Source organism: Corvus hawaiiensis, chromosome 7 (assembly GCF_020740725.1).
Source record: "Corvus hawaiiensis isolate bCorHaw1 chromosome 7, bCorHaw1.pri.cur, whole genome shotgun sequence".
NCBI classification, from domain to species: Eukaryota; Metazoa; Chordata; class Aves; order Passeriformes; family Corvidae; genus Corvus; species Corvus hawaiiensis.
The window spans coordinates 30830950-30856221 of record NC_063219.1 but is presented as its reverse complement, the minus strand read 5'-3'; the positions used below and the strand labels follow the sequence as shown (position 1 = coordinate 30856221).

Genomic DNA, 25272 nt, shown 5'->3' with positions numbered 1-25272 from the left:
GTCAATAAAGTCAGAGGGAAACTGGGCTATTTGAAATCCAAGGCTCCACCACTTACATCAAGAATATAATATACTTGGGGAAGACAGGCATGAAAAAGTTTGGCTGGATGTGACACTCTCTCTGCTCTTTTAGCTGCTTTTTCTAGACACTCAGAGAATTCAGGATTCAGTAAATTATTCACTCCACTGTCAGGCAGTCAGGGAGCAGACCCTTAAGGACTGTAGATCAGCTGTGCAGCCCAAGAGAAGGTGACAGGTTTGCAGCATGAGTTCGTGAGCATTCAAAGACTGAGCGATCCCTGCCCTACACGTTTGCTGAATAGACACAAGCAATGAATGAACTGGTGGGCACTGCAGGATGCTTGTCTGAGACTTTGAAACAGGAAGAGAGACTGAATTCATAAATTACTGGCTATGCATACTTTGGCCAGCACATTTAACTGCCTAAAGCTCTAATGAATCCCCTAACAGTTTTCATTTCTCACACTCCTCCATCAGCAGTAATTCATTTTGATCTTGAATGCCTCAGGGACTGTAAATCTGTTTGAAACTCTTCACAGTGAAATATGTTAATTACAAGGAATGAATTCATCTTAAACAGTCTTAAAATACATTACACAAATGACACCAAGAAGTGGCCCAAGAATCAACTACAGTCTTCAAGTTAAGGAAAAGTACACTTTCCCTACTGACTTATCTAGTTGTGTTAAAAATCTTCCCATGTCTGGTTCTCTAATTGAGGACCTAACTGTGTGATAACAACAATAGAAAATGTCATGGCAATCACTGCTACCTTTTGTGTAAAACCACAGGTTCCTGCAGTGTCCATGCTAACACCAACTGCCTGGCTGCAGTAAATGACATCAGGCGAGGCTGCTCGAGTAGCCACACTGTGACACTAATTCTCACTGACTACAGTATAAAGGGCACCTGCTTGTGCAAGGGATGAATAATCCCACCATGCCAGCAGCCAAGTGGAATGTGTTTTGCAATTCATGAACACCTGGAATGAAGTAGAGTTGTGCTAGCATATAATGGGTTCCTGCTGTAATTATCTGTGTTGCAGGTAGATTTAAGAGGAATCCCTTTGAATCTTGGCATCTTTTTTGGCATCGTGGTATTTAAATATTAGTGAGGACATTGGCTCACAAAGTAACAATTAATTAATTGCAAGCAGTTCTCAAGGAAAAGCAGATTTATGTTCCTGAAAACTAAGTATCATGAGAACCTGAAACAAAAGTGGTGGGATTTCAAGAATTATTCCTGTTTGAAAGGGGAAAATTAAAAAAAAAAACCCAACAAAAATAACAACTTCAAGAATTGCATTGCTACACTGAAAACTTTAAGACGAAGGTAATTACAAACTGCTTGCTGCTCTCTTTTTGTCTTTTTCTTGGGGAGGGGGTTATGTTTTGTTTGGTTTGCGTTTGGGGCTTTTTTGTGTTACAATACTTGTCAAAGAAAGAATTTTAGTGATTCAGGCTTGGTTTGCTATGGCCCAGAGATGACACTGTCCAGCTCACCTGCTCAGAGGTTTTATAAAAGGCCACCGAGGCATTGACGAGTTTGAGCCTGTCCTCCATCTTCAGCATCAGCTGCTGCCAGTGCAGGGCCACCTTCTCAGCACATTCTCTGATGGCATCGGCATCATAATGTCCAGCCTGCAGCAACACTTCGGCCTTCTGCTGGACCTGCAGGGCACTCTGGTGTGTCTTCTGTAAGGAAGTGGCATGAAAGAGGGACTGTGTATGAGGGGAGGAAAGGGAGGTTGTACAGATGTGCCAGATGTATGGTAGAAAGGTGAAGTGAGGCGTGAGCATGGGGATGCGAGAGAGTGAAATATTTTCAGAGAGTTATCTTCAGTTAACAGTCACTTTCTGCAAAGCATTTTAGTTTCAGTTATTCACACACATTTGTAACATGTTATTAAAGTTTGGAATGCGTAAGCACTGCTAAGATGGGCTGGCTCTACTGGTCAGCCACTGCCCCTTTGGCAGAAACATGGGGTAAGTTCCCAGGGGTCCATTTTGACAGCTCTTGTGCTGAGCTCTCACCCAACCTCAGTGCTGACTGCATCCCACACAATCTGCAGACCCAAAAGCAAACTCTAAACAGTTGGCAAACTATGGGCCTAATCACCCTAATTTGGCCCTTGCCAGGCAGTTTACCTGGCATCAGCAGCTTTACTTGTGCAGTTGTTCTAAACATCAATCCCTGAAGATACGAAGATGTCTTAGTAAAGGGCATGAATTGTATCACAGATATCAGCCCCTACAAGATGCATTTCTGAAAGGCAGTTCACTCATACTGGAGATCAGACTTATGCTCCCACGTTTAAGGTCAGAGCTGGGGAGAGTCGAAACATTCCCTCTACCATTCCTCAGTTTACTCAGTAACCACTTTATAGGCAGGACTGAGTTACCTGCCCCTTTCCCCAGCCTACACCAGCTCCTCACAGAGTTACCAAGTGGTGCCTACACCTTCCTCTGTGGGCTGCTAAAATAGCCCCCATCCCTGCACAGCCTCCTGAGTAACTGTGTTCAGACATGGTTCAGTCCAGTATTTGATTTTAGTCTTCTGAACAGAAGCCCTAAAATCTCTCAGACTCCTCTGCTACGTCCCATTTGTAACTGTTGCTGACAAATTCTCATGTGATAGTTTTATGATCTAAGCCATCAACCTGGGAAAAAGCTTGAAATCATCTGGTAATACACTGATGAATAAAGCAATGTAGAGAAAGCTATTAGAAAACAATGAGGATTAATATTTGGCAGAAACTTAGGAAGATGTTCAAGAACAACTGGTTAAATTTAATATCCAGCTGCTTTACTGATGTTAGAATTGTAATACTTGTTTGAAATAGACTTTGAAGGATTTCAACTGAAAATCAATTCCACATCTAGAATGCTTTTAGAGAACAGTCTGCCTTATGTGCTTTGCTGATCTCTTCCCCATATTGAGCTTTAAATACTTTAAATATTTAATCTAGTGGTTTTTCCTTCTGAAAACTTATTTTCCTCTTAATGTGGTGTAACCCTCTTCTCCCTCTGTGATTTGCATTTACCACCAAATGCAAGCACTTCCCCAGTGTCAGAAGCTGTGATAACTCAGCCAGTGGCTGTCGTGTTCCCCACTGCTGTCTGATGGTGGCTGCCAAGATGTGGTCAGCACAGCTTGGTACCAGCCAGCTCATACAGAATTGATAAAAAACTTCTTCCTTTTCCTTTAGGAGCTGCAACAGCTGCTCCTTCCTTACTCTGAGCAGAGCTGGATCAAAATAAGTCATTACCTGAGATTTAAACTCTAAACTTATTAGCATCACTGTAATGTATATTGATTTACTTCAAGTTTACTAGGAGACATCCCTTCCTCTTCCCCCCACCTCCCACCCCCAGTCAGGCATCTCTTCAAATCTCTATACTTTCAGAGTTTAAAGTTTGGTTTCCTTTTCAGGTATATGGGTATTTTTCAACTGTTCTTTTCTCTGTAAAAAGCTGACACTTAGCATAATCTGGGAAGCAGACAGACCTTTTAAGATGGAACAGGAGAAAGCAATGGAACCTCCTTCTAGCAGCTGAAGTGAGCACACCCTGTGTGTTGGGTTTGCTCATAATAACAGAGACACACGAAGTACTGAACTTAACTAGGAATCCTGTACGCAGGGCAGACCTTAGCCCTTCACTACCTTCTCATTCAAAGGAAAGCTGCTCAGAGCAGGGGCTCTTCCTCCTTGCCCTGTGAGTGAGGCAAATAGGTTGGCTCACAATCTGTTTCCAAGGGCCAGGTCAAAGATGTGTAGTTACTCCAGAGCAAGAAGGGGCAAAAGCAGTTTAGGAGGCAATTCTTAAAAATTGCCCCTCTTGCTTCTTAGTCAAAGTTATTTGAGGATGAGGGTTGGAATGAGTTTCTTTTCTGGTATTCATGAAAGGAAAGCTGAATGAAAGATTATTTAGTGTGAGAGCATTATCCAGTAAGAAAACATTCACAAATGAATGCTGTGAAATGACCTGCAAACAGTGGATGTGGGAAGAAACTGACTTGACAAACTTTTCCCATTTCCAATCACTTTATGAATTTTAATCTTCTTAATTTTTTATCAAAGAAATTATCAGGAGATGCCTGAGTGTCATTTTCATGAATGGAAAATCTGATATCTGGCAGCAGAAGAATTAGCTGCAAGTGATAAATAATTTATTTCACTATTAGCCTCTGGTTACATTATGAGTTTAAGAGTAAGCTGATTTTCTAAAGCTTCTATTCCTCCCCTTCCTTCAAGAAAGCAATGATTGATGCCCATGAGATAAGCTTTTGTATGATGTTCACCTGGGAAGGAGAAACAAAGTTAACTTGGTGTTACCTCTATTGCCAGCTGAAACTGCTCGTGCTCTCGCTGGAGCTGCTCAGCCTCCGAGAGGGAGCTCGCATTGACAAGGCTCGCGTTCAGCATTGACTCCCCATTCCTGATCCAGCCAAGCACCTGCAAACAAAGGGTGTGCTCATGGAAAGGTTGCTTCTGTACCAAGGTTTATGCAGTCACCTACCACAAAATGCTTCAGCCTAGCTGAACAACAGGTGTGGTCTCGGGCTGAATCTGTGAGCAGAAAGAAATCCTAGGATAAGATTAGAAGGCAAAGATCTTATTGAAGAAGTTATTGCTTGAAGAATTAAACTCTCTTTACATTGATATCCTTTACGTAGATATTTGGATAGCAAAGAGCACTCATTTCCAAGGTTTGACCACAAAAATGAATGGCCCCCTATAGAACTACCCCAGGTCAAAACCACAAAGCATAATGAGGGAAATTTGAATTTAAACATCTTTCAAATTTCCATCTGGAATCATAGATGTTGCAACACCTTTCTGCTTCACTTGCCTGTGTTTCTCTCACAGAAAAGTCTGAGCTTAGGGGTGAGGAGGGAGAAGATACAGTTGGTTTAATCTGGCATGGAGTTAAGATGCAGTTGGAGTTTCCATCTACACACAGAGCTAGGAAAAAACACCAGGTCTTGCATTTTGTATTTAATCAAGAAGCTTTACTTCAGAGATGCTCAAATTATTCGTAGACATGCAATCCATGCTGTAATGACTGTAGAATCAAGTTCTAAATGTACATAATTAATCTGTCAAGCTTGTACTCACTCATTTAAACACCAACGTTTTCTGCTATTTTAAGACACGTGTTTGCACCCAGAATGCACATGCAAGTTCTTTCCTGTGTTGTCTCAAAGCCTTTTTTCTACCTGTGAAGGTGTCAAATCAGTCCAGTAAAGCCAGAAAGTTGCTGAATCCAATTCATAGATGCACAGGAAATGACTACCCTAAATTTAGTTCACGATTTCTAAAATTGACTTTGCTGCAATATTCTACATAGCAATTTCCCTTTTGTACTATCCTTTTCTCCAAGCGATCCATTAAATTGCCTGAAGCAAACAGGGATTTTCTATTGTTTGTTTTTCATCCCTATATCATGCATCACCCTAGTTAGTGCCATTCAGTTCCCTGCAGGATAAAAAAAAGAGTTTTCCCTAGGAGAAAAAAGGAAGACATCTATACATGTAGCTGACCCTAATTTGTAGAAAATTACATTCTGCTCAGTACAACAGTGTGGAAGATTTCATTTCATTCATTTGTCTTTCATCAGCAGGTGTAATTGTTCCTGTGGGAAATGCATCACACATTTAACGGAAAAGCAATCGAGTTAGCATATGGCAATTGTATTGTCTGGCCTGTTCTATAATCCATCCTATTTGAACCCTACATTATTACAAACTATCTGGTACCAAACACTGAAGTTAGCCAAAGGATCACAGTACCTGGAAAAGGCTTGAATTGAGGACATCATGAGGCAAGACATGCTTTCATGTTTTAAATATTGCAATACATCCAGGCTTGGACCATTTGGAATGTAGAAAAAATTCAGCGTGTATGATAAAAACCCAGATTTTTTTTTTTCCCCCCTCTGTGGAACAGCTTTTATTTCAGCTGAATTTTTCAAAAACTGCCACAGACAGTTTGACACAGATTTCACACAAATATCTGAGTCTCTAAATAGTAAAACATCAGAATAAAAATCTGTGGAAACTCAGTCTTAAAACAAAGCAACTTGATTAGGTAGAGGGACCACACAACCAGTCTGCCAGGTTTCCTCTAGTGTTAACAACACATATTCATCCCTCCATTCAAGTGTCTTGCAGACTCAAATTATCCAGGGGAAAGCAGTTCCAGTGGGCTGATGGACTCCATGTGCCAGCAATGCTGCCAGCACCGTTTCTGACCAAGGTTGCTGCCATCCCTGAGTAGTTGCCCCCTCTCCTTCTCCCGGAGTGCGGGGTTAGACACTCATTTTGGGGCTCCTACATTCCCCTTTCCCGGCCCAAGGAGCACCCAAGCAGCAGCAAATTTTGCTTGGAAGCACTTACAGTGACCCTTCCTGCTTCCAGAAGTCTGCCAGAATGTCAGAGCCTCATCTGGGATTGCATCTGCTACTTTCATAGTAATGTTTCTTTCTTACTTGTGTGTGTTGTTTACATACAGTAAGGAAAAAAATATCAGTTGCAAAACTAAGGCTTCTTAAGTCTAAGTTCAAAACTCAGACACTTGCAGAGATAGTCCTTGTGTCTCTGGTTTAGAACTGGCTGGAAGGGGGCATTTACACATTTGTAACTGGTTTACAAGACCTGCTCACAAATTGACTCCTACTCATATAATACTTAATACCTTTTCATTAAAATATCTAGAAAAGCTCCTAATACAGCATCAAGGCACTTCTGTGATCATTTCCTGTATTCATAGGTTCACCATTATTTAGCAATGTGCAGACAGGTCAACCCTAAAAGATAGCTTTAAACAGACATTTCCTACAAATTACACATTTTATCAGCTTTGTAGAAGCAGTGATTAAATAATTCTGGAGTTAAATAAATCTTCAAAGACTTTCTTATACAGCCTAACAATTTTTTATTTTTTATAACAGAGAAGCAGGAACACTTTTACAGGATCTTATATAAAAGGCACTTGTCACTGGAGAGCAGTTTCACTGCAAGGCATGGGTTGTTTAACAGGGCAATCACCACAGCTCTGAAACAACTCCCACATTTGATTCCAATCTGCTTTACAGAGGCCAAGCTCCTGTACAGGGATTCTCTGTAATTAAATAATAGTACCAAATTCTTCCAAAACTCATAATTTCTTCCCTGGAAATCTGCCATCTTCACTGAGCACAGAGTCAGACTCTACAGGAAAAATAAAGATTGAGGCATCCCTTGTGCAGCCATCCTCAAGAAATGCAAGTTCTGTACCATGCAGTGCTTTTGTCTACTACTCAGTTTATACAGAATGCCTTCCTTCATGTTTCTAAAAAAGACTTAAGGCCTTGCTATGGATACCTCTCCAGTCAGATAAGAAAAGATTTTTATGTTTAAAAGACAAAACATTGTAAGTGAATCTTTTACACCTCCAGACCCTTTGCAGATTCCTTGAGAAGCTTTTACTAACACAGACACAACCATCAAGGACAGCTTCTGGTAATTTTAACCATGTTTAAAACTGCATCAGTTTTCCAGGAGCTTTTTGACATAAGATTAGAAAAAAACCAACTATATTCAGTGTCTCTCAAATGACTACTTCCCATCATCCCTTGGGTATATATATTTTGAAGTAAATGTTACGCCAAACAGCAAAAATAGATGGATAACAAGAACATCAAAAGGACTAAATATACTTCAAAACAACCTGGAAAGCAAGTATAGTGGGACATCTTGAGGATATCTTGGAGCAAATTAGGTCAAGTTCAACAGTTATTAAAAAAAAAAAAAAGCCCAAACCATACAAAGATAAATTAAGGGGATAGGGAAGCCAAACAGCTGCAGGCAGAGCATTAGAGTTTGTTTTTTTAAACTGATCTCCACAAATCTATCCTGCTATTACTTTTATGTAAACAGTCCAAGCTCTGTAGTTTGTGTCAGAAATAAGTGGGATCCAAATGAGGGAAAATCAGGCTTGGACAGAATTTTTCTTAATAACAAAGACCTTGTGAATTACTGATCTTTACTATTTCCACGCTAAAGCAGTTCACAGAACATCTCATTTGGAATTGCTCCACTTTAATGGCTCCAAACTTCAATTCATTGTCTTGGCATTCACCCTTGGTGTGTAGGATATAAAGCAGAAATCTCTGGTAAACGAAACTTAAATAGATAGAGACAGTTAAAATACTTTTTATTTCCATGAGCCATTTTATCAAAATGCAAACACATGTACATGTAGAAGCCTTGACCAATTTTACTCTGTCAGCAGAACTTAACACAGCTACAGGAGGTGTCTTGCAACAACCACATCTCAACTCATTCACAAGAGAAAGGGCAATTTGGTAATGAGATCATCCATCATCTCAGATGCACTAAACTGAAAGTGAAGGAAACCTGGACCAGACTGGAGATGAACTACAAGCCAAAATCAATATATTTCCCAATTTTACTAAATGGTTGAGAATATGACTCATCTACAGGAAACCAAATAGAAAGAGGCAAGTTAAAATATTTCTGTGTCCTTTCTAAGGGAGACTGTAGCTGTGGTAATTTATGGGTTAACAAGCAAAGGAGCCCTTAGTATTCAGCTGAACAAATAAAATGTTTTTTCACTACTGGTTTGCTGAGAGGTCACACAATAACAAAGGCTCTGATGGTCCCAAGCTCCGTTAGGGAAATGCTAATTCCAGGCAGCTGTTCTCTCACAGTAAGTACTAGCTCAGTCCTATAACCACTTCCTTTGGGTAGATTTTGGCTGTAAAACAGTTAAGGACCAGCAGATATTTGATAATAAAGCAAATAACATCAGGCACCTGCAGAAGGTGCTGCACTGCCACTGAATGGCTGCAGGAGCAGCCACAGGGCTGACTGCACTTCATCCTGAGCAAGTGGGCAACCTGCATCTTGAGCTTTTCTGCTACACGTGTAACTCCTCCCAGTTTTCTGTCATAAGTTAAAATGGCTCTGCTTCATCATAAATCTATCACACACACCTCCAAGCTTAGCTAAGCTGTGTATAAGAAACTTCAGGAACCTATAGAAAAAAAAGGATATACTTCATAACCATGTTAAGATAGTGATTGTAAATATCACAGAGTGTTTCTGGGTTTTGCTTGTTTTCTTTTTTAATTCTTTTCAGAAGAAAGCCAAGCAGTCAACAGAGCTCCAGAACTTCATGAGGAGCTGGTCTTCAATAATCACAAATGCAAAATGACCATATTTTAAAAATAAAAATTAGGAGAGTTCTATGCTACTTTCAGGTAGAGTTGCAAAACATTCACATCAAACTAGACTTTGAAAGAAAATGTATGTACTGATGTTAATGCTGCCAGCTTTCTGAGTGTGAAGGATTTTTTTTTTTGCCAGCAATGATAAACCAATTCAGCAAAGCACCACTCAGTTATTCTGTCGTCAAAAGTGAATATTTATGATCATATGTACTGAGCATTCAGAGTGTGTGTGTGTGTATAAGTAAACAAATAAGCAGATAGGTATCTTTCATGAACACCTTGTACTATTTGGACACTCCTCCCAACACCACTCCCAACCCACCTATTTGTATAAGTAAAATGGAAAACTAAATTTTCCATGTGTCTGGAAAAATATTCTTGGTTTTCCTGATGAAATGAAGACCATTCAATTAAAATCCAGACATACACTGGAGTGTGAAGCCACCTATGGGCTAGGAAGCAGGAAGTGTAATGTTATCCTGTGCAGCAAAGTAAAACAAAGAAACATGAGGCATCCAAATTAAATAGTAGGGAAAACCAAGGGAGGCAGAACATGACTGCCTGCACAAGGATAAAATCTGAAAGAAAGGCAGTGTAACAATACGAAGATGGCTAAACAAGTCCTGGGATCTAGAGACCACTGACAGAATTTTTTAAATCACCAGAAGATGTTAAAGATTCCTGCAAGACAACAGATGTATAGCAACAAATGAAAAGGTAAAACTACCATAATGTCATACTTATGTCACAGCTCAGTTGCCTTTGCTTTGGGCCTGTTCTCCACCTCAGTTAAACTCTGGGGCAAAAGTCAAATCAGTATATTCCCAGAACACTTGGAGTTTGAGGCTGTTTCTCCAGTTGAGAAGCTACATGGTCAGTTCTGTGCAGAATTCCTGCAACTACTCATGAATTCAAGAACATGCACACTTAGGGGAGCAGAGCCCCTACTCATTTGCAAAGGGCCATTCTGAAACCTGTCAGCAAATCAAGTACTGTTACAGAAAGGGGGATTTAGACTGTTCACCTAAAGGTTTGTCACTTGGCAGACACTGGCTTAGCAGTTTGAATGTCTGTAATGGCTGAAACCTGCCTTAAGCCCCTCATGTGTGGTTAAAACTCTCACCTGCTTGACCTCAGCCTGGAGGTGCCGGAGCTGTAGGCACTGCTCTAACCTCTTGTGAGTTTGGTCAGCATTAAGCTCCAGCTCGTGCTGTTTCTCATGAAGGAATTCCAGCAATTCTTGAACCTGTGTCGCAAGATCAATGTCTTTTTCACAGATCAGCTCAATGCCTGTAACATGCAGAGAGAGAGAGATCATCGCACTCACTTGAAATTTCAAATTTGCAGAACTGTAAACCTCAAAATTTTTTGCCACCTAACACAATAATTTACAACTCTGTGAGTAATTCTTTCTCACTTAACTTTCTCACATGTAATTTTTGGCTTTCCCAGTTGCCTACCCTTCATCACTATATTTTTCTACAAAACAGTGTTTCTCTGGTTATCATTGCTCATCTGACTCATTGGCATCTGGCCAGCAGGACATGACTTAAGCACAGTCTTGATCAAAAAACTTGCATGAACATCAAATTTTTAAAAAGACAGAAAAGACCTCCGTGTTTTAGGGTAATTCATAGACTTATACTTTAGAAATGCGTGTTGAAAAAAAACCTAGAAGAGAAAAGAGGAAGAAAATAGAAAAGTGAAATATGGGAAGTCAACTCTAGGCACCAGATCTACAGTAGTGCTACAAGTGCGGAGAACTCCATGGTGAAAACTTTTTTCCATCTGGATGCTTGCAGAGGATCATTAACAATGAATTAGTTTAACTCAGAATTTAGTTCTTTCAGAATTATTCCACAGACTGACTTTCATCCAATCCTCACATACCAAAGAGAAGGGGTGTCTTAGTACCACATCCCCCTCCCTTGCATCCTACGTGAACTTGATAAACCCCTCAAAGGCCTAGTCTGATTTCTTTGTCCTGACTTGATCAGGAGATTGAAATAGAGACTTTCTGAGATCCTTCCTGCCTCCTGAATGTTTTTTTGACACTGTGAGCCACGTGTGTAGTGGTTATATGACACACAGTACAGAGCTTCCGTCGGGGTGACACCGGTGCGACTGCGACACTGGGTTCACTACCAGTGCAACAGGGAAGGTTTGGCCTGGAGGAAATATGATGTCATCCCATGTTACTGCAGTCCCTGGGACTGCAAACTAATAAAGACCTGACTTTTCCCTTAGTAAGGTCTACTGGAATTTTGCCATTGGCCTCGAAGCAGGAAGGATAAGGAACCTAATATAAAAACAATGTGATTGCAGTAATGCTGAGAAAACATTGCACTTTCCTCCAAAGCCATTTGATTTCACAGAATAATACAGCATTAAAAAAGAAATGTGTTAATTAGAAGCTGCTGAAAAAAAGACTTGGACACTATTTTTAAAAACCATTTAGAAAGTTGTCTTTACCTCCCCCTCTATCCACCTCAGAGGTTCATGACTTTCATTCAGCGGTATCTACACAGGACAGCACACAAAATAAATATGACCTTATTACTAACCCTATCTCTTTTTCCTGGTTTCTGGTTTTATCAGGAAAAGCACATGGGAATGCAAATGATTGGCTTATTTCCTTTCCCAGCCAAAATAAAAGAGTTCCTTCGTTACCAAATAAAATGGAATGGCCCCTGGCTTCCCATTTAAAACTGGAAATTTAATATATGTTTCTATTCTTGGGAGTGAAGTTCCTTTCAATTGCCAGACACCAGGCATTGTTGCTGCAATTAGCATGCATATGGTTCTGTATCCTGAGGACATGATGGATTTTTTTATGCTTGACTTCACCACACCTATTGGATATTAAATGCACAGCTTTCCCTCCTGCACGCTCAGCTGGTGCAGTTCTGATCATGCTAACTCATCAGCAGCAACCAAGGAACTGCCTGGGATGCTATCCAAGGGCAGTGTGTGCTCCCCATGATGAATGATCTGCCCTTTCCTGCTTGTCATATGTCACACAGATTTATTCTGCAGTGCCAGTGCATGCAGTGAGAGCACTTTTTCTTCTCAAGTATTGGCTGGCAAAATAGAAAGCCCTGTTTTCCGAATAATTTCATACATATTATCTTTACATTGTGTTCTGACAGCTAGAAAAGCACAGCTGACTTTCTGATAAAATAAACTTGGTTGCCATTTTCTTCTAATGTCTCAAGCAATACAGCAGATGTCAAGTGAATGATATTGAATTGGAAATGTTTTTAAAAAATCCTAAAGGAAAGAGTACTGAGCCACACTAACTGGCATCCTACAAAACATACATTAGTGACACCTGAACTGCTTGCACTGTGAGGTACAATTCAGTCTAGGGAAGGGGTATTGCTTTTTAATCTTCACAAAACTCCTCTGAAACTGCTTTAAACCTGCTTTAGCCTGAAACACGAAGAGCCTGTGATAGCAGAGTTTACAGTCTCTTCTTTGCAATATAAACTACAGTTATAATTAACTATAAAGGACGTCACAAACCAAATGAAATAGATTTCTGCTTCCCTTTTAAGCAACGCAACACTTGGAAAAGAGGTGAAAAGTGTTAGCTTGATGACCAGGAAGCAAAAAGACTTTGAATTTTACACATATCAGGTAGTGTCCCCAACTTCAGCTCTACAGTGTATTTCAGGTTTGGCTTAGAAGCAATTTGTCTAAGATAGAAAAAGGGAGCTCTGTAAACCGTTGGAGACTCCCAGCTGGAGGCTCATTATGACAATGATACTGACAATGCAAATGGACTTTAATAATCAAATAAATTTGCATAATCAATTAACCAGCTATTAAAGTGTAACTGCTTTTAATGCCTAGAATCAGACTAACTAAGGTGCATATGCTAATAAATTACCTGAGAATGTCGTCACCACAGCTTGGGCTCAAGTGGTAAATCACTCCTGAATAATTATCCTAAACTTCCCATGCGAAATGGATTTCTCAGAAATGTCCAAGTTGTCACTTTTGGAAACACCAGGCCCCTTCAACATATTGAGTTAGGCACCCAGAAAACTCAATAAGCATTTCTGAGAGTATTTACCCACATATTTAGCTTTGCTATCAGTGGTAGAGCTATAATCAAACAGGAAAAATAGCAGATAGGTTCCTTGAAATAAAAAGTGCTGGATCATTAAAAACTCCAATCTTGTTGAGAATACTGTTATTATATTCTATACATGCAAAAGTTTCCTGATTGACACAGATTTTAGTGACAATTTTCAAGTACTGCAAAATTTCAGGAAACACAACCTGACTTCCAGATCTTACCTATTCCCCAACAAAACCAAACATTTCTTTAAAAAATAATTATTCCGATGGTTGAAACAGTCTAATCCAGGACCACTCGCATGTGCTGGAGTAGTGGAAGTGATCACAGGAACATAACCCTGTGCTGGATGGAACTTTGGAAACACTGGACTTGCAGAGATGCCTGATTGCAGAGATACCCTCAATATCCACAGAGTCTGACCTGGTGCATCACAGAACCACCGGATTTACTGTGCCAACATTAGAACGTTCACAGGGATTTCCAGACACTCCACAGCCCAGTAAGGGTCAGTCTGCATCAGACATGCAAAAATCATGGGTGAATGTTTAAAACCTTCTTTTTCTACCTCCACAAGACTTCCAAGTGAAAAAGACATCACAAATGGAAACACCTGGATGTAATTTTATCTGACAGACTTGCTGGCTTAAAGACCTCCAAGCCAAACGACAGAGTGATCAAAATCAAGTCAGTTTCCTGTGTGGCACGTTGAAAAGAATAAAGCTCAAAGAGAGTTACAGGGAAGGGAAGAAACTTGGTCAATTAAGGGTGGTTGGTTAGGTAGAATGGCTCTGGAAAATCACATTTTTTCTGGCTTTATCTTCTGTGGCTGCAACTGAGTTTTGATTGTAGCAGTGGTGACAGTGTACAATAGGCAGCAGCAATAGCATCTGATTTCCCAGAACCCCTGCAAGTTTTCAGCTCTGGCAGTTAAGAATAATCATCCCCTACCCTATGCACTGAATGGCTATGATAAAGGATTCAGGAAGAGGGAGTAAAATTAAATCACTTTTTTATGAAGTAAAACTGTTCTTTATTGAAGCAAGAAGCAGTAGGCTCCTAAGTGCTATGTCTCTCCCTTATTTTTCCATTCTCCCAGCATTTAGCATTCCATGCATAGCAGACATGGCCATTACCTTTGATTAACTGCAGTTACTCTACATCCCCATGGGACTTCTGCTTCCCTGCTTTTGGGAGCAGTGGATTTTTATTGGGTAGGCTTCATAGAAAGTCATCTTAGATAATTCTACAAAAACATTTTAGAAGTCAGTTCATTGAGTTGCTAACCTTTTGTCAGCAAGCCAAAAGAAGTTGTTTCCAACTTCTTGACAAACACAGAATTTATATATTTTTTATTTTCTAAAATTCAGTCACTGAGGCTCCTGACTGTGCTCTGTTCTGGATCATATTCTTTACCTCCCATGGATTCCTTCAGGATTAAAAAACAGACAAAAGAGCACAAACATCTTAACCAATGTCTTAGGACGAGTTTTCTAACTCAGAAAGCAGGGAGGCTGAAGCACAGGGCCAGGCATTGTGTGGGCACATCCCAGAGAGGCTCACACACGGGTCACAGAATGCACTACATTATCTAGTTCACAACATACTCTTGAAGCAGTCCTCAAGCCGCTGTTGAGTGCAGCCTGCCAAATCAGGCTGGATACTGCCAGATTGTTTTGAAGGTAGGTGCCTAGATGTAAAATGTTTGCCAAAGAATAAAACCATAAAATCCTTTTTATTTCAAATGAGGGAAGGAACAGGAATTGCTCTTGCTTTGCACTCTTTCCAAACGTTTTAGAAGGTTAAAACACTACACAAGTAACATTCACTTCTGGGCTTTATGCAGTGATTAATCTGAATTATGATATTCCTTTGCCAGATGCAAAATGCAAGGATACAAAAATCCTGACTCTTAGGATGTATTAGAAATAGGATCTTATGCTGAGAAGCAGAGTAAAATCAGAAGACTCCCTATTGAAATGAATCAAGACTTTCATTTAAGAGCACATCTCAAAGGGCTTTTTTACACTCAAGTTGCTACCTTTAACTTTTAAGTGTACTCTGAAAAGGAGAATTCCAGTATGGTTTACCATATTCCCTTTTTACACAAAAAAATTCAAAGTAGAACTGGCTGGAAACAAGAGCTCCATTTCATGACTGGTTTCAAGGCTCTCATATTTGGATTCTTTCCCAGAGGACTCTTGGATAACTAGATTCTTTCTCCCCTCGGGCATGTCTGCACCCTGAAATGGGGAACAGGGAAAAGGTCTGAAGAGAATGAAGCCGGCCCAACTGGTCAGTTTGACTCTCACTAAAGTCTATTTGCAGTAAGATTAACAAGCTAAGAAGTCTAGAACAACTAGACTTCATCCAGACCTGAGGTTTGACTGCCCAGCTCAAGGATCTGTAGCTCATGACTCTGCAGTGCTTGTTTCTGAGCTGGAGGCAAGGACAAGGAGCTTGTCTTGCCCTCCCCTCTCCATCCAATTTGGAGTCAATCACAAACATCCTGCAGCTGTGAAACTTTCGGAATGAAACTTGAAAGTCAGCTTCATTTCCTCAATGAGTTTCAATCTCAAAGAAACAGCAGGTTTTTACATAAAATCCTGAATCAAAATTCTCAAAACAAGCGGAACAGTTCTGGGAGAGAAGAGACAGGTATTGCCCATACTTACGTTAAAAGCTTATTTATTTGATATGTATTGCAGCATTTTTGCCTGAACTGGGGGTCTTGGGCTTTTTCTTGTTTTGTTTTATTTTTTTCTCCAAGTGGAATAGAGACCAAATTGCACTGCTCACCTGAAGCCTGGACCTCCATAATGTATTGGTGCAAGTCTTGCCCTTGTTGGATGACTTCAAAGGTCATGTTGTTCATGGCCAGTTTCCGCTCAGTGTGCCGCTGCAATCGCTGCTCAGCCAGAGTGAGATCCTCAGTGTTGAAATCGTTCATTTGTCTCAGCAGATCTTCATTCCAGGCATCCAGCTCTGCTGTGACCTTCATGGGCAGAAGACAGGCACTGTATTCACTCAGGATCAATGAAATACCTTACTCTCAAACAATGTTTGGACCAGAAAATACTTCACATTTTGACTCTGATCCAGAAACCTTCAAACCACAGCCACAGTACACTCCAGATCCTGCTCAATTAATGATCACACTTCACATTTTTTTTAGGTGAGGATCCATGAAAAGGTTATCAGTCCAACAAAAGCTGTTACCGTCCTTTTCCCTTACACATCCCAAATGACACTGGAAGAGAATACCCACTACATTATCATTGATGGCAGAAAGAATATTTCTGAATATAATCAAATTAAATGAAAAAATAACATTTCTGGAATTACAAAGCACCTTGCAAACATGCAATCCCAAAATGGCCTGAATGTTTCTAAAACCATTTTGCAACACACTAAATGTTACATATCACAGATGTAATGCACAACACAGTAACATCACGCTCAAGGTTTAGGTGAATCATCTACAGATTCATGAATGGTACCTGGCTGTAACCAAAGACCTGCCAGTAACTCCTGGGAACATGCAAAATCTTCTTTGCTTTCTCTGCTTCCTAATTGTGACACACAGGCCGATTTTAGCAGTCCATTTATTGTACCTTCTGCATTTTACATCTTTCTCCACAGTAGCCAGCTGGTATCAAAGTCCTCCAATTTTGCCTGGGCAATTAAAGTAAGATCTAGTCTCCACCTAAACAGCCCAGTCTCACCTCAACCTAGGTTCTGCTACCGCAGGCAAAAAAGAGAAGAATGTGCTAGTGACAATGAATGAGGGAAGGGGGACAAGGGAAATGGGAATTAAGTCATACAGGGCAGAATACAAGTCTTAGAAGGATTGAAAATTATTAAATAAATGCCTTAATTCTGATTAATAGGTCAATTCCTCATAGCTAGATTCAGGAGAGCTAAAAGTAGGTATCTACATTCCCATTTGTGCACGAAGTGCTCTTCAGGGCCTGTGTGCAGTGAGATACTTAACTTCCTAAGGAACCAAGATTCAAAATATTCCATTCAGCTTTCCTATCCAGAAAACATACATTATATGCAACACAAGCTTAGGAAGACGACCCAAACGGACCAGCTCTCAGCCTTTCTCACATTAGAATGGACAGGAACGCATAGTTTTGTACTAGAAGGAAAAAGTGCACGTTTTAGGCTCTTTTTTGAGAGAAGCAGAAAAGCAGACTTACTCAATGAAGAACTTGGGACTCAGCTGCAGGGTAGAAGGCAGAGTGTGGCTATCCTGAGGGGCCTCTATTTTTCTTCAGCTTGTTCCTTTGCCCATTCCACTCAATTACCTTTAAATAATAGCTATCTCTACACTGTCTTTGGCCCCATTCCTGATTCCAGCAGCCTCTGATTCATACACATATCACAGCAGGAGTTCCTGGACTGTGGAGACTTATTGGCAGAGTTAACAGTTATGGAAAACTGTCCAAAGTTGATGGTGGAGAAGAGTTTTACTAGATACATTTACATTTAGGGACAGATGCTCAGCTAACAGTAATCAGAACTGAGGTGATCTTGACCTCATTTCAAACTACAAACAACAGAATTAATTCAGAGTGAGAGCAGGTTCCTACAGTCATGACAGGAACACAAAGTTCAATGTAAAATCTCTTCTGCTATGTCTAATGGAAAATCACGTGACATAAATGAATCAGAAGAACTTTCTCTTGGTAACTTCTCCACTTGGCTGCAGAAAGGACACTGATCAGCATTGCTTTTATTGTTAAATCTACATAATTTCCATCCCAGCACTGGGAAATGGTTCTTCCTGACCATACTGGTTTTTGCCCCTAAGCCCTGAGTGTCCAAGACAGGTCTGCAGCAGAGAGGAATCTGCAAACACTCAGGAGAAGGGTGGCTCCCAGAAAACCAGTGCAGTTCATGCTTGTGGCAGCAACCAGCTTTCACCAGGCTACACACACAGAAGGAGCTGCACCTAAACTTCTACCTGTCCCTTGTGGACAATGGAGCTTAAAGGGTTTTTGCTCCATTATCCACACTCCTCAGATCACATCAGTGTTCCAGCTAAAGAGGAAAGGATGGTACAAGGCAGTGAGGACACAAGCTGATAAACAATGCGGGATGCAAGGCCAGCCCATCGTGCTCCATGTCACATTGTCAGGGCCAGGAACAGAGGCTCAGCCTGCACCTGAGCAGCTCTAGACAGTCAGACACGTCCAGCAGTGACAAAGCTGTCAGAGTGAGTGCCAGCTCTGCCAGGCCAAGAGCACGGCCACCAGTAGAGGGAAGGAGGGAAGCAGCCTTTGAGTGGGGGCTGATGAAGGAGTGACAGTCATCCGTGTGCTGAGTCAGGGGAAGAGAGGAAGGAATCAGGCACAGCAAGAGGTGGAACAACATCAAATTTCTCAGGCTAAGTGGGTACAGGAAGGCTGGGTACATTGCTCTGAGTAACAAACAGATGGCTAGCAGGGAATCTAATGCACACTAAGGCAAGAAGCAATAGTAGGGCTGTGATAACAACCTAGGTTTCCTGAATCCCAATCTGGTGCCCTATTCCAGAGTCCATGCTGCTTTACATATCTCATTAAGACATTTCCTTTTCTGTCTGTACAGACAATGCCTCAAAATCCCAGCATTTTCTGTACTTCAAACAGGACCGTTTAGAAATGGTGCCAGAGTCTGCATCTACTGGTTTGCTTTGGGTACAGGGAAAATGATTTCTTTTTCTTGAGGAATAAGATGTAATTAGGCAGCTCTGTTAACTACAGTCATATATTTTTCAAGTCCAAAAATTGGATGCTTTCACAGATTAGTCAGGCCTTGATATCTCTGATAAAACTTGGACTGCATCAAACAGAAGTGTCCTGTCCCCTAAGCTGTGGCAAGACCCAATTGCACTGGCCCTGTATCAGGAATTCTCTCATAAATGAGGGTCACTTGGCCATGAACTTGTTTTATTCCCTTTTGACAAAGAAGAATGGCTGATTAGTTTACCCTGTTCATGTGCTAGTTTTTTGGTGGGAAGAACTGACAGTGCTTTTTGTTTTATTCACTTTACTTCTCAGTGTTTGTGATTCTAAATAGACCTCAGCAACCTTCACATGCAGTGAAAGAAGGGAAGCCCTGCTGTAATAGAAGACCTGAGCTCTGCTCTGTTCTGCTGTGGCTTGAGAAAGAAATTGTACCAAAGCAAAAGGGTTGTGGGAGCAGCAAGAGCAGCAGTGCACAGGTCTACACTAGCACAGGCAGCAGCCTCATCCCCCGGTTCCCACACTATTCCAAGGAAAGCTGCACATACGACTCATTGTCAGCCACACTTCAGCCAACTCCTTGGAATGAGCCACCCTCCTTTTTTGTGGGTCATACAAGGTCAGTGGCCAAGAAACAGCTCCCTAGTACTAAAGGAAGGTCAAATGATCCAGGAGTACTGATGAGAGAAAGACATGACAAAGCTGTTGATTCCAATGAGCTTAGGAAGCACATTTTGTAATTCTTCACCTGAAACAGATGCTCCTGCTGCCACGATGACAGGAGGAGAAGCAATGCTGGCAGTGAACCCACTCTAGTATGAAGTGAGATATCTGAGATATCCTTATCAGAGAAACGGAGGAAGCATGTGAGCAAATGCTGGGTCTGCGTGAGCTCCATGAGACCACCACAAAGCAATTACGGATATATAGACTATGGCAGCCAGGTCTGTTTTCCAGGCAGACACAGTGACCACAGTCTAGACCACATGGTCTTTAGGCAGGAATCCTCCTAAAGCAGCAATTTAATATATCCAAATTCCCACTGCCGCAATACTGCTGCATTTGCTGCCTCCTGGATTTATCATGTTGCAACACCAGCAGGAGACATGACCAAATGGAGAGGGACATGTTCTCCAGTCCTGGAGAACAATGAGAGGTATAGAGAAGAGACACACAGGTGAAAAGTAGTAGCATTAATAATAGCAACAATAGGAGCAGTCCAGGCAGCTCATGCCTACCTTGTAGCTTGTTTGTGAGTTAGGCCAAAGAGCCTGCCAGAGCTGCAGCAGCTGCTGTACAGGCAATTGTACATCTCCAATAAGTTATCTAAATCCTTAAGTATATATTTTTTATGCTGCTGCTGCTGCTGAGATTTTCTACAAAATGGTGCTTCTGAGCCTTGAATGCTGCTTGTTTAGCCTTAATTCAGTGTTCAACACCTAAAGTCATGTTGTTTAGTGGCAACCTGAAAATTTTGTTTGCCAGTTGAAGGAGGTGGAGAGGGGAAGTGAGGAATGAAGTGAAAGAAGATAAATGCTATATGGAAAATGAATCACATAGGAGCTGATATTCTGAAGTATGGGCTGAGGAAGGGCATATGAGGAGGAGGGAAAAACGCTCTATCATGGGAGCACAAGCTATCGACACAAAGAGAGTGGGCTTGAGAGGGATCTAAAATAAAGATGCCTGCAAAGAATAAGCAAATGTAGGAGGCAGGTTGCAACAAAAATTGATGGTGCAAGTAGGAAGAGAAGCAAAGGTGAGAAGAGTGGGTAGAGCGTGGGGGTGAGCCAGGACAGGAAGAACAGCCACACAGGCACAGAGCAGATCTGTACTGAAAAGGCAAGATCTAGCTCAACTCAAGAGAAAAAAAGTAACAGCCATACAGCTGTGATTAACAGAGTGAGGATGGATGAGATGAGAGGTAAGATTTGATCCAGGAAGCAATAAAAAAATATTCCAACTCCTGGATGCAGAGGGATCGTCTGTGAGTGCAGAAAGAAAGGAATTATAATAGAGTTGGTGAGACCAGAACTCTAAGGCACACACCAGAGATTGGGCACCAGGAATACCAAGGGCAGCAGCATTCAGAGCAGGCTGAAGGAGCAGAGGGCTGGATGCAACCGTGTAAGTGGGTCCAGGAACGGACTAAGATAGGAAAGGGTAAATTGAACTGTCACTTCTACAGATCATACAAGCAGTAAGTTTGCTGTTCCTCTTTCTCAGGCCTTGGTTTTGGCTGATGCTGTGCAAAATGACAACACTGTCACCCCAATTTTTTGACAACAGACAGAGATGCCGCACTGGCTTAGTGGGGACCTGAGCCACTGAAGTGTGAAAGGACTGTCACAGTGATGATTCTGCTCTGGTGCTTTTGACTCCTTTGAATCCCAAAAATATCTGGAGCAACAATGGAATTCATCTCCAAAACCCAGGGTGCCCAGAACAGCTTAGAGCATTCCTTTTCTTAAAATGAAGTGACATGCAGTTGGAAAACTTGGCATATATGAAAAAGAGAAACAAAAGCTCAATAAGCATGAAACATTACAGGATTCCAGCTTATGAACAGAACAGGCTGAGTTTTTTTCACCGTTCTTTCTTTCAAATCTATCTCAAAATCACTGTAACACTTATTTCTAATAAAGAAGTTCATACCTGGGTGTCAGCTCTTAGTCAGTGAGGGGGCTACAAAACATCTTGCATACAAAACCTTCATGCAGGCAGCTAATGCTCTTGAAAGGTTCTGCTAGTGTTATAAAGCTGGAATGGGATGCTCGTACGAGTTGTAAATAACAGTGAAATGAGCTGCCGTGAAAGCTGCCTCCTGTTTCCTCCTAAACTCATGCTCAGGGATGGCTGTGAACAGCCAGAAGAGCCAGCAAGAGAAACCAAGGCTGAAAATTTTAATTAGCAGGTGAAACAGAGCCAAAGAAATTGATGGGGGAAAATTAGATGTCCAGCAGGTGAAGATTTTAGTCATCATGGGGTTTTTCGAAATATAACAAACTGCATACAAGATCCAATTTACACTGTACTGTGGGAACCCCCTTAATCCCTCCCAGGACTGTCCTGGTGTAGGAACCACATCATTCTAAGACTACAGAACACAGGTTCTGTCTAGCATTGCACATTGTAGGAAAAGAAACAATACATGCAAGGGAAGGAGCTGGACACTTCTGGGAAAGGGAGAAGGAAGTTTCTTTTGAGGTAACCAACAAATGCTGCTGGACACATATTGGCTGAGATCATTCCTGTTCACAGTCATAGCGTTTTATAGAGGCCTACAGGTGAATTTGATAATCTCTCTACAAAAGCTTTAAAGGAAAAATATGCAGAAAGACTTTGCATGGCAGTAATTTTTTAGGGGGTGCAACTCAGTGCATTTTACCATTTGGTTCTTACACATTTACTCAGCATTTTGCTGTACATTCGCAGTCACTCAAATAATGGTTAATAAGCCTCTGAATTGCTATTCCTGAAGCAAAGGACAAAGTATACTTGACAGAGCTTCCTGAGGATAGAACTCTGGAGCAAGACTGTGCTTCATATGTGTAATACACTCAGCGTGGTGCCAGCACTGCTGCTGATGTCTGCCAGCCCTCAGCCCTCCAGCCTTACTCCCGATTTCCTCGCAGCAGATCAGCTACCACATTCACATTCCATGAAATCTCCCGAGTTACCTGGCTGGCTGCACAAACTCAATTGAAGTCAGTATCATACAGAAAGACCAACCATATAATCCCAATGATCCCATCTTGTTTTGAAATGTGCAGTGGCTTGGTAAAGGAATAAAACATATCAGGCATCAGAGTTGGACACGTTTCCTAAATAAAAGATGGGCTGTCATTTTGTGGTGTTAAAATTTAGGGCAGAACAGCCTCCCATAGGGACAGCCAGGCTTTCTCATGTTTCTGTTATGTCTGTTTCCAGGTGTTGCCATAGTTGGGATTTCATAACTTAACCCAAGAATCCAGAGTGTAAATATCAGTCAATATAATGAGATTAAGGCAAGAAAGAACAGGCAGCTCATGCGATGGGCCTGTGGGTCTGTACCCAAATTCATATCTGCCAAACCTGCCATGACTCCAGGACAACACAAAAGCTGCCTGTGAGGCTTAGAAGTCCTTAAAAGTCCTAAATGAACACAGCTGGCCTGCCCTGCCGAAGAAATGGGCAGGTGGCTTCTCTTAAAGGAAAGCATTTTTCCCAAAGATAAAACGCAACAATAGTTGACAGATTTTACTGAAGTACAAGATCAATAATGCCAAAATAGATGGAAATAAGTGTTGCTTGTGCAGTAATCATTAATCCTGAAGTCTGTCTGGACTCCAAACTTCTGTCAAGAAGCAAAGATTATAGAAAATCTCAAAAACCAGGAGGGCTACAAAACAGATGGGCACAGTGTAAGTTTAGGAAGGTGCCAGAGGAACGGGTTATGTGATCTGTGGCACAAATTTCGATATCTGGGGAGAACAGACAAAGCAGGGAAGTTTCCAAAGAACAAAAGGCAGACACTTCCTAAACAAAAAGGCAAATCACTCATTTGCCATTTGTGAATTTTTAAAAATCCTAATACTTTGTCTGCTTTATTAATTAGAAAGGAGAGAGAGCAGCAGGGAAAATTAACAGAATTGAAAATGTTCAGTACCAAAACTGGATGGAAAGAGAAAACATGAGATGTAAATGTTCTCTGAGGCTGAGCTCTAACGTGCAGCCTTCCCTAAAGCTGTTGGAAGCAGATTGACTCCCACAGCTGCATCCCTCTGGCTTCCACTAGAGAGATGCAAATCTTCCTCTCGCCAGAGCTGCCAGGGAAGGGACCTCATCTCAAGGGATTCCCTGGAGCACAAGAACCAACAGACCCAAATAACAGACCTAAGAAGGAAAAATTGGAAACTTGGGGCTTAACAAGGCAGCAATGAGGAGAAAAGTGTTCAAGTTCGGGAAGAGGAGGAGGAGGGCCCACACTCTGCAGGCAGTTTGTGTGAACGCAGGGAGGATTAACGCAGCTGCAGCAGGTAGAAGTCTTTCACTAAGGTTGTGCTCAATATGGCTCTGCTCTTTGGACAGATGGAAGGGGGCTTATCTAGACTAGAAAAGGAGAAATTCATTTGACAATCAATCATACTGGTACACATTATTTCACTATTCTTAATCTATGCAGGATCTAGGCTATTATGGAAAATTAAAACCTAAATACATTTCCAGTCATAGCTCAAGCTACTTGTCTTTAGTAGCAAAAAATACTTAATTTCCTGTTTTAAATGTCATCATCTTTTCCCCTCAATAGCTGGGAAGAGTCAACCATTAGAAATACTACACGCTTTTAAATTATGGTGATGAAAAAAATCTCTTTGTTTCTCAACAATGGCATGAGATAATTCTGTTAATTCTTGTAACAGTTTCCTACTGACTTGGAATCTTTATAACACAGCTGAGGCAACTGACTGAAATCTACTTTCTAAGCACCATTACTGTGTCAATTTGAGCCAATTCAGCTGTTGTTTGAAATGCACAGCATACATGTGTTACTTAACGTTTTATTTTAAACTGCCTTTGTTTTATTATCCCTCAAACTGCCTTTCTTCTTTAAGTACTAACTGTACTTACAGGGTTTAAGATGCTGACCTGGATATATTTTTCACCATGTTTTCAGTAGAAATTGTCACAATTATTCTAAAACAAAAAATATGTTTCTGAGAGTGGGAGCTTTCTAAATAAAATCATCTGCCCATAGACTCTCTATGAAACATACTCTCAGATTTCCCTGTAATATTAATCTTGCAGAGGGAATTCAGATGTTCATTTGATAAAAAAAATAGCAAATCTACACTGACAACTAAATGGTGACTTTCTTTAAAATCCTTTCTAGCTAATCTGATTTTAGAAGACTCTGAAGCACATTTCCAATTTTAAATATCTTAATGTATCACAGCCATTCCATTCTGTGAATATAGAGAAGTAGGATCTATGCAGAAGCAAATCAGAGGTATCCACAAAGCATTCCCATTTTGGTATCACATCTGGAGGGGAACAGTGTAAGTTACATCCTCTCCTGATGCCTCGGTTGCCCCATCAGTAAAGTAATGCCTGGTGGTGACACTCTTTGATTGAAAGACTATTTAGAAAGAAAAGTAATTTAGCACAATGATTTAATTTTTAAAAAAGATTTTTACTTAAATCAGCACAATTATAG

The 25272-nt window shown here is 41.0% G+C and overlaps 1 protein-coding gene across 12 annotated transcripts in view; it reads right to left on the bottom strand.

Moving 5' to 3' along the window:
• KALRN (kalirin RhoGEF kinase) overlaps positions 1–25272 on the bottom strand; it is a 484760-nt gene that overhangs the window by 155742 nt on the left and 303746 nt on the right. For 11 of the 12 annotated variants that reach the window (XM_048309150.1, XM_048309144.1, XM_048309140.1 and 8 more), the window contains exons 15-18: positions 16141–16336; positions 10381–10547; positions 4358–4477; positions 1524–1742 (exon numbers count right to left, since the gene is read on the bottom strand). In XM_048309150.1, coding sequence (XP_048165107.1) covers positions 1524–1742; positions 4358–4477; positions 10381–10547; positions 16141–16336 — 702 coding nt within the window. The remainder of the gene's footprint in view (positions 1–1523; positions 1743–4357; positions 4478–10380; positions 10548–16140; positions 16337–25272) is intronic. The other variant, XM_048309141.1, reaches the window with a different exon arrangement.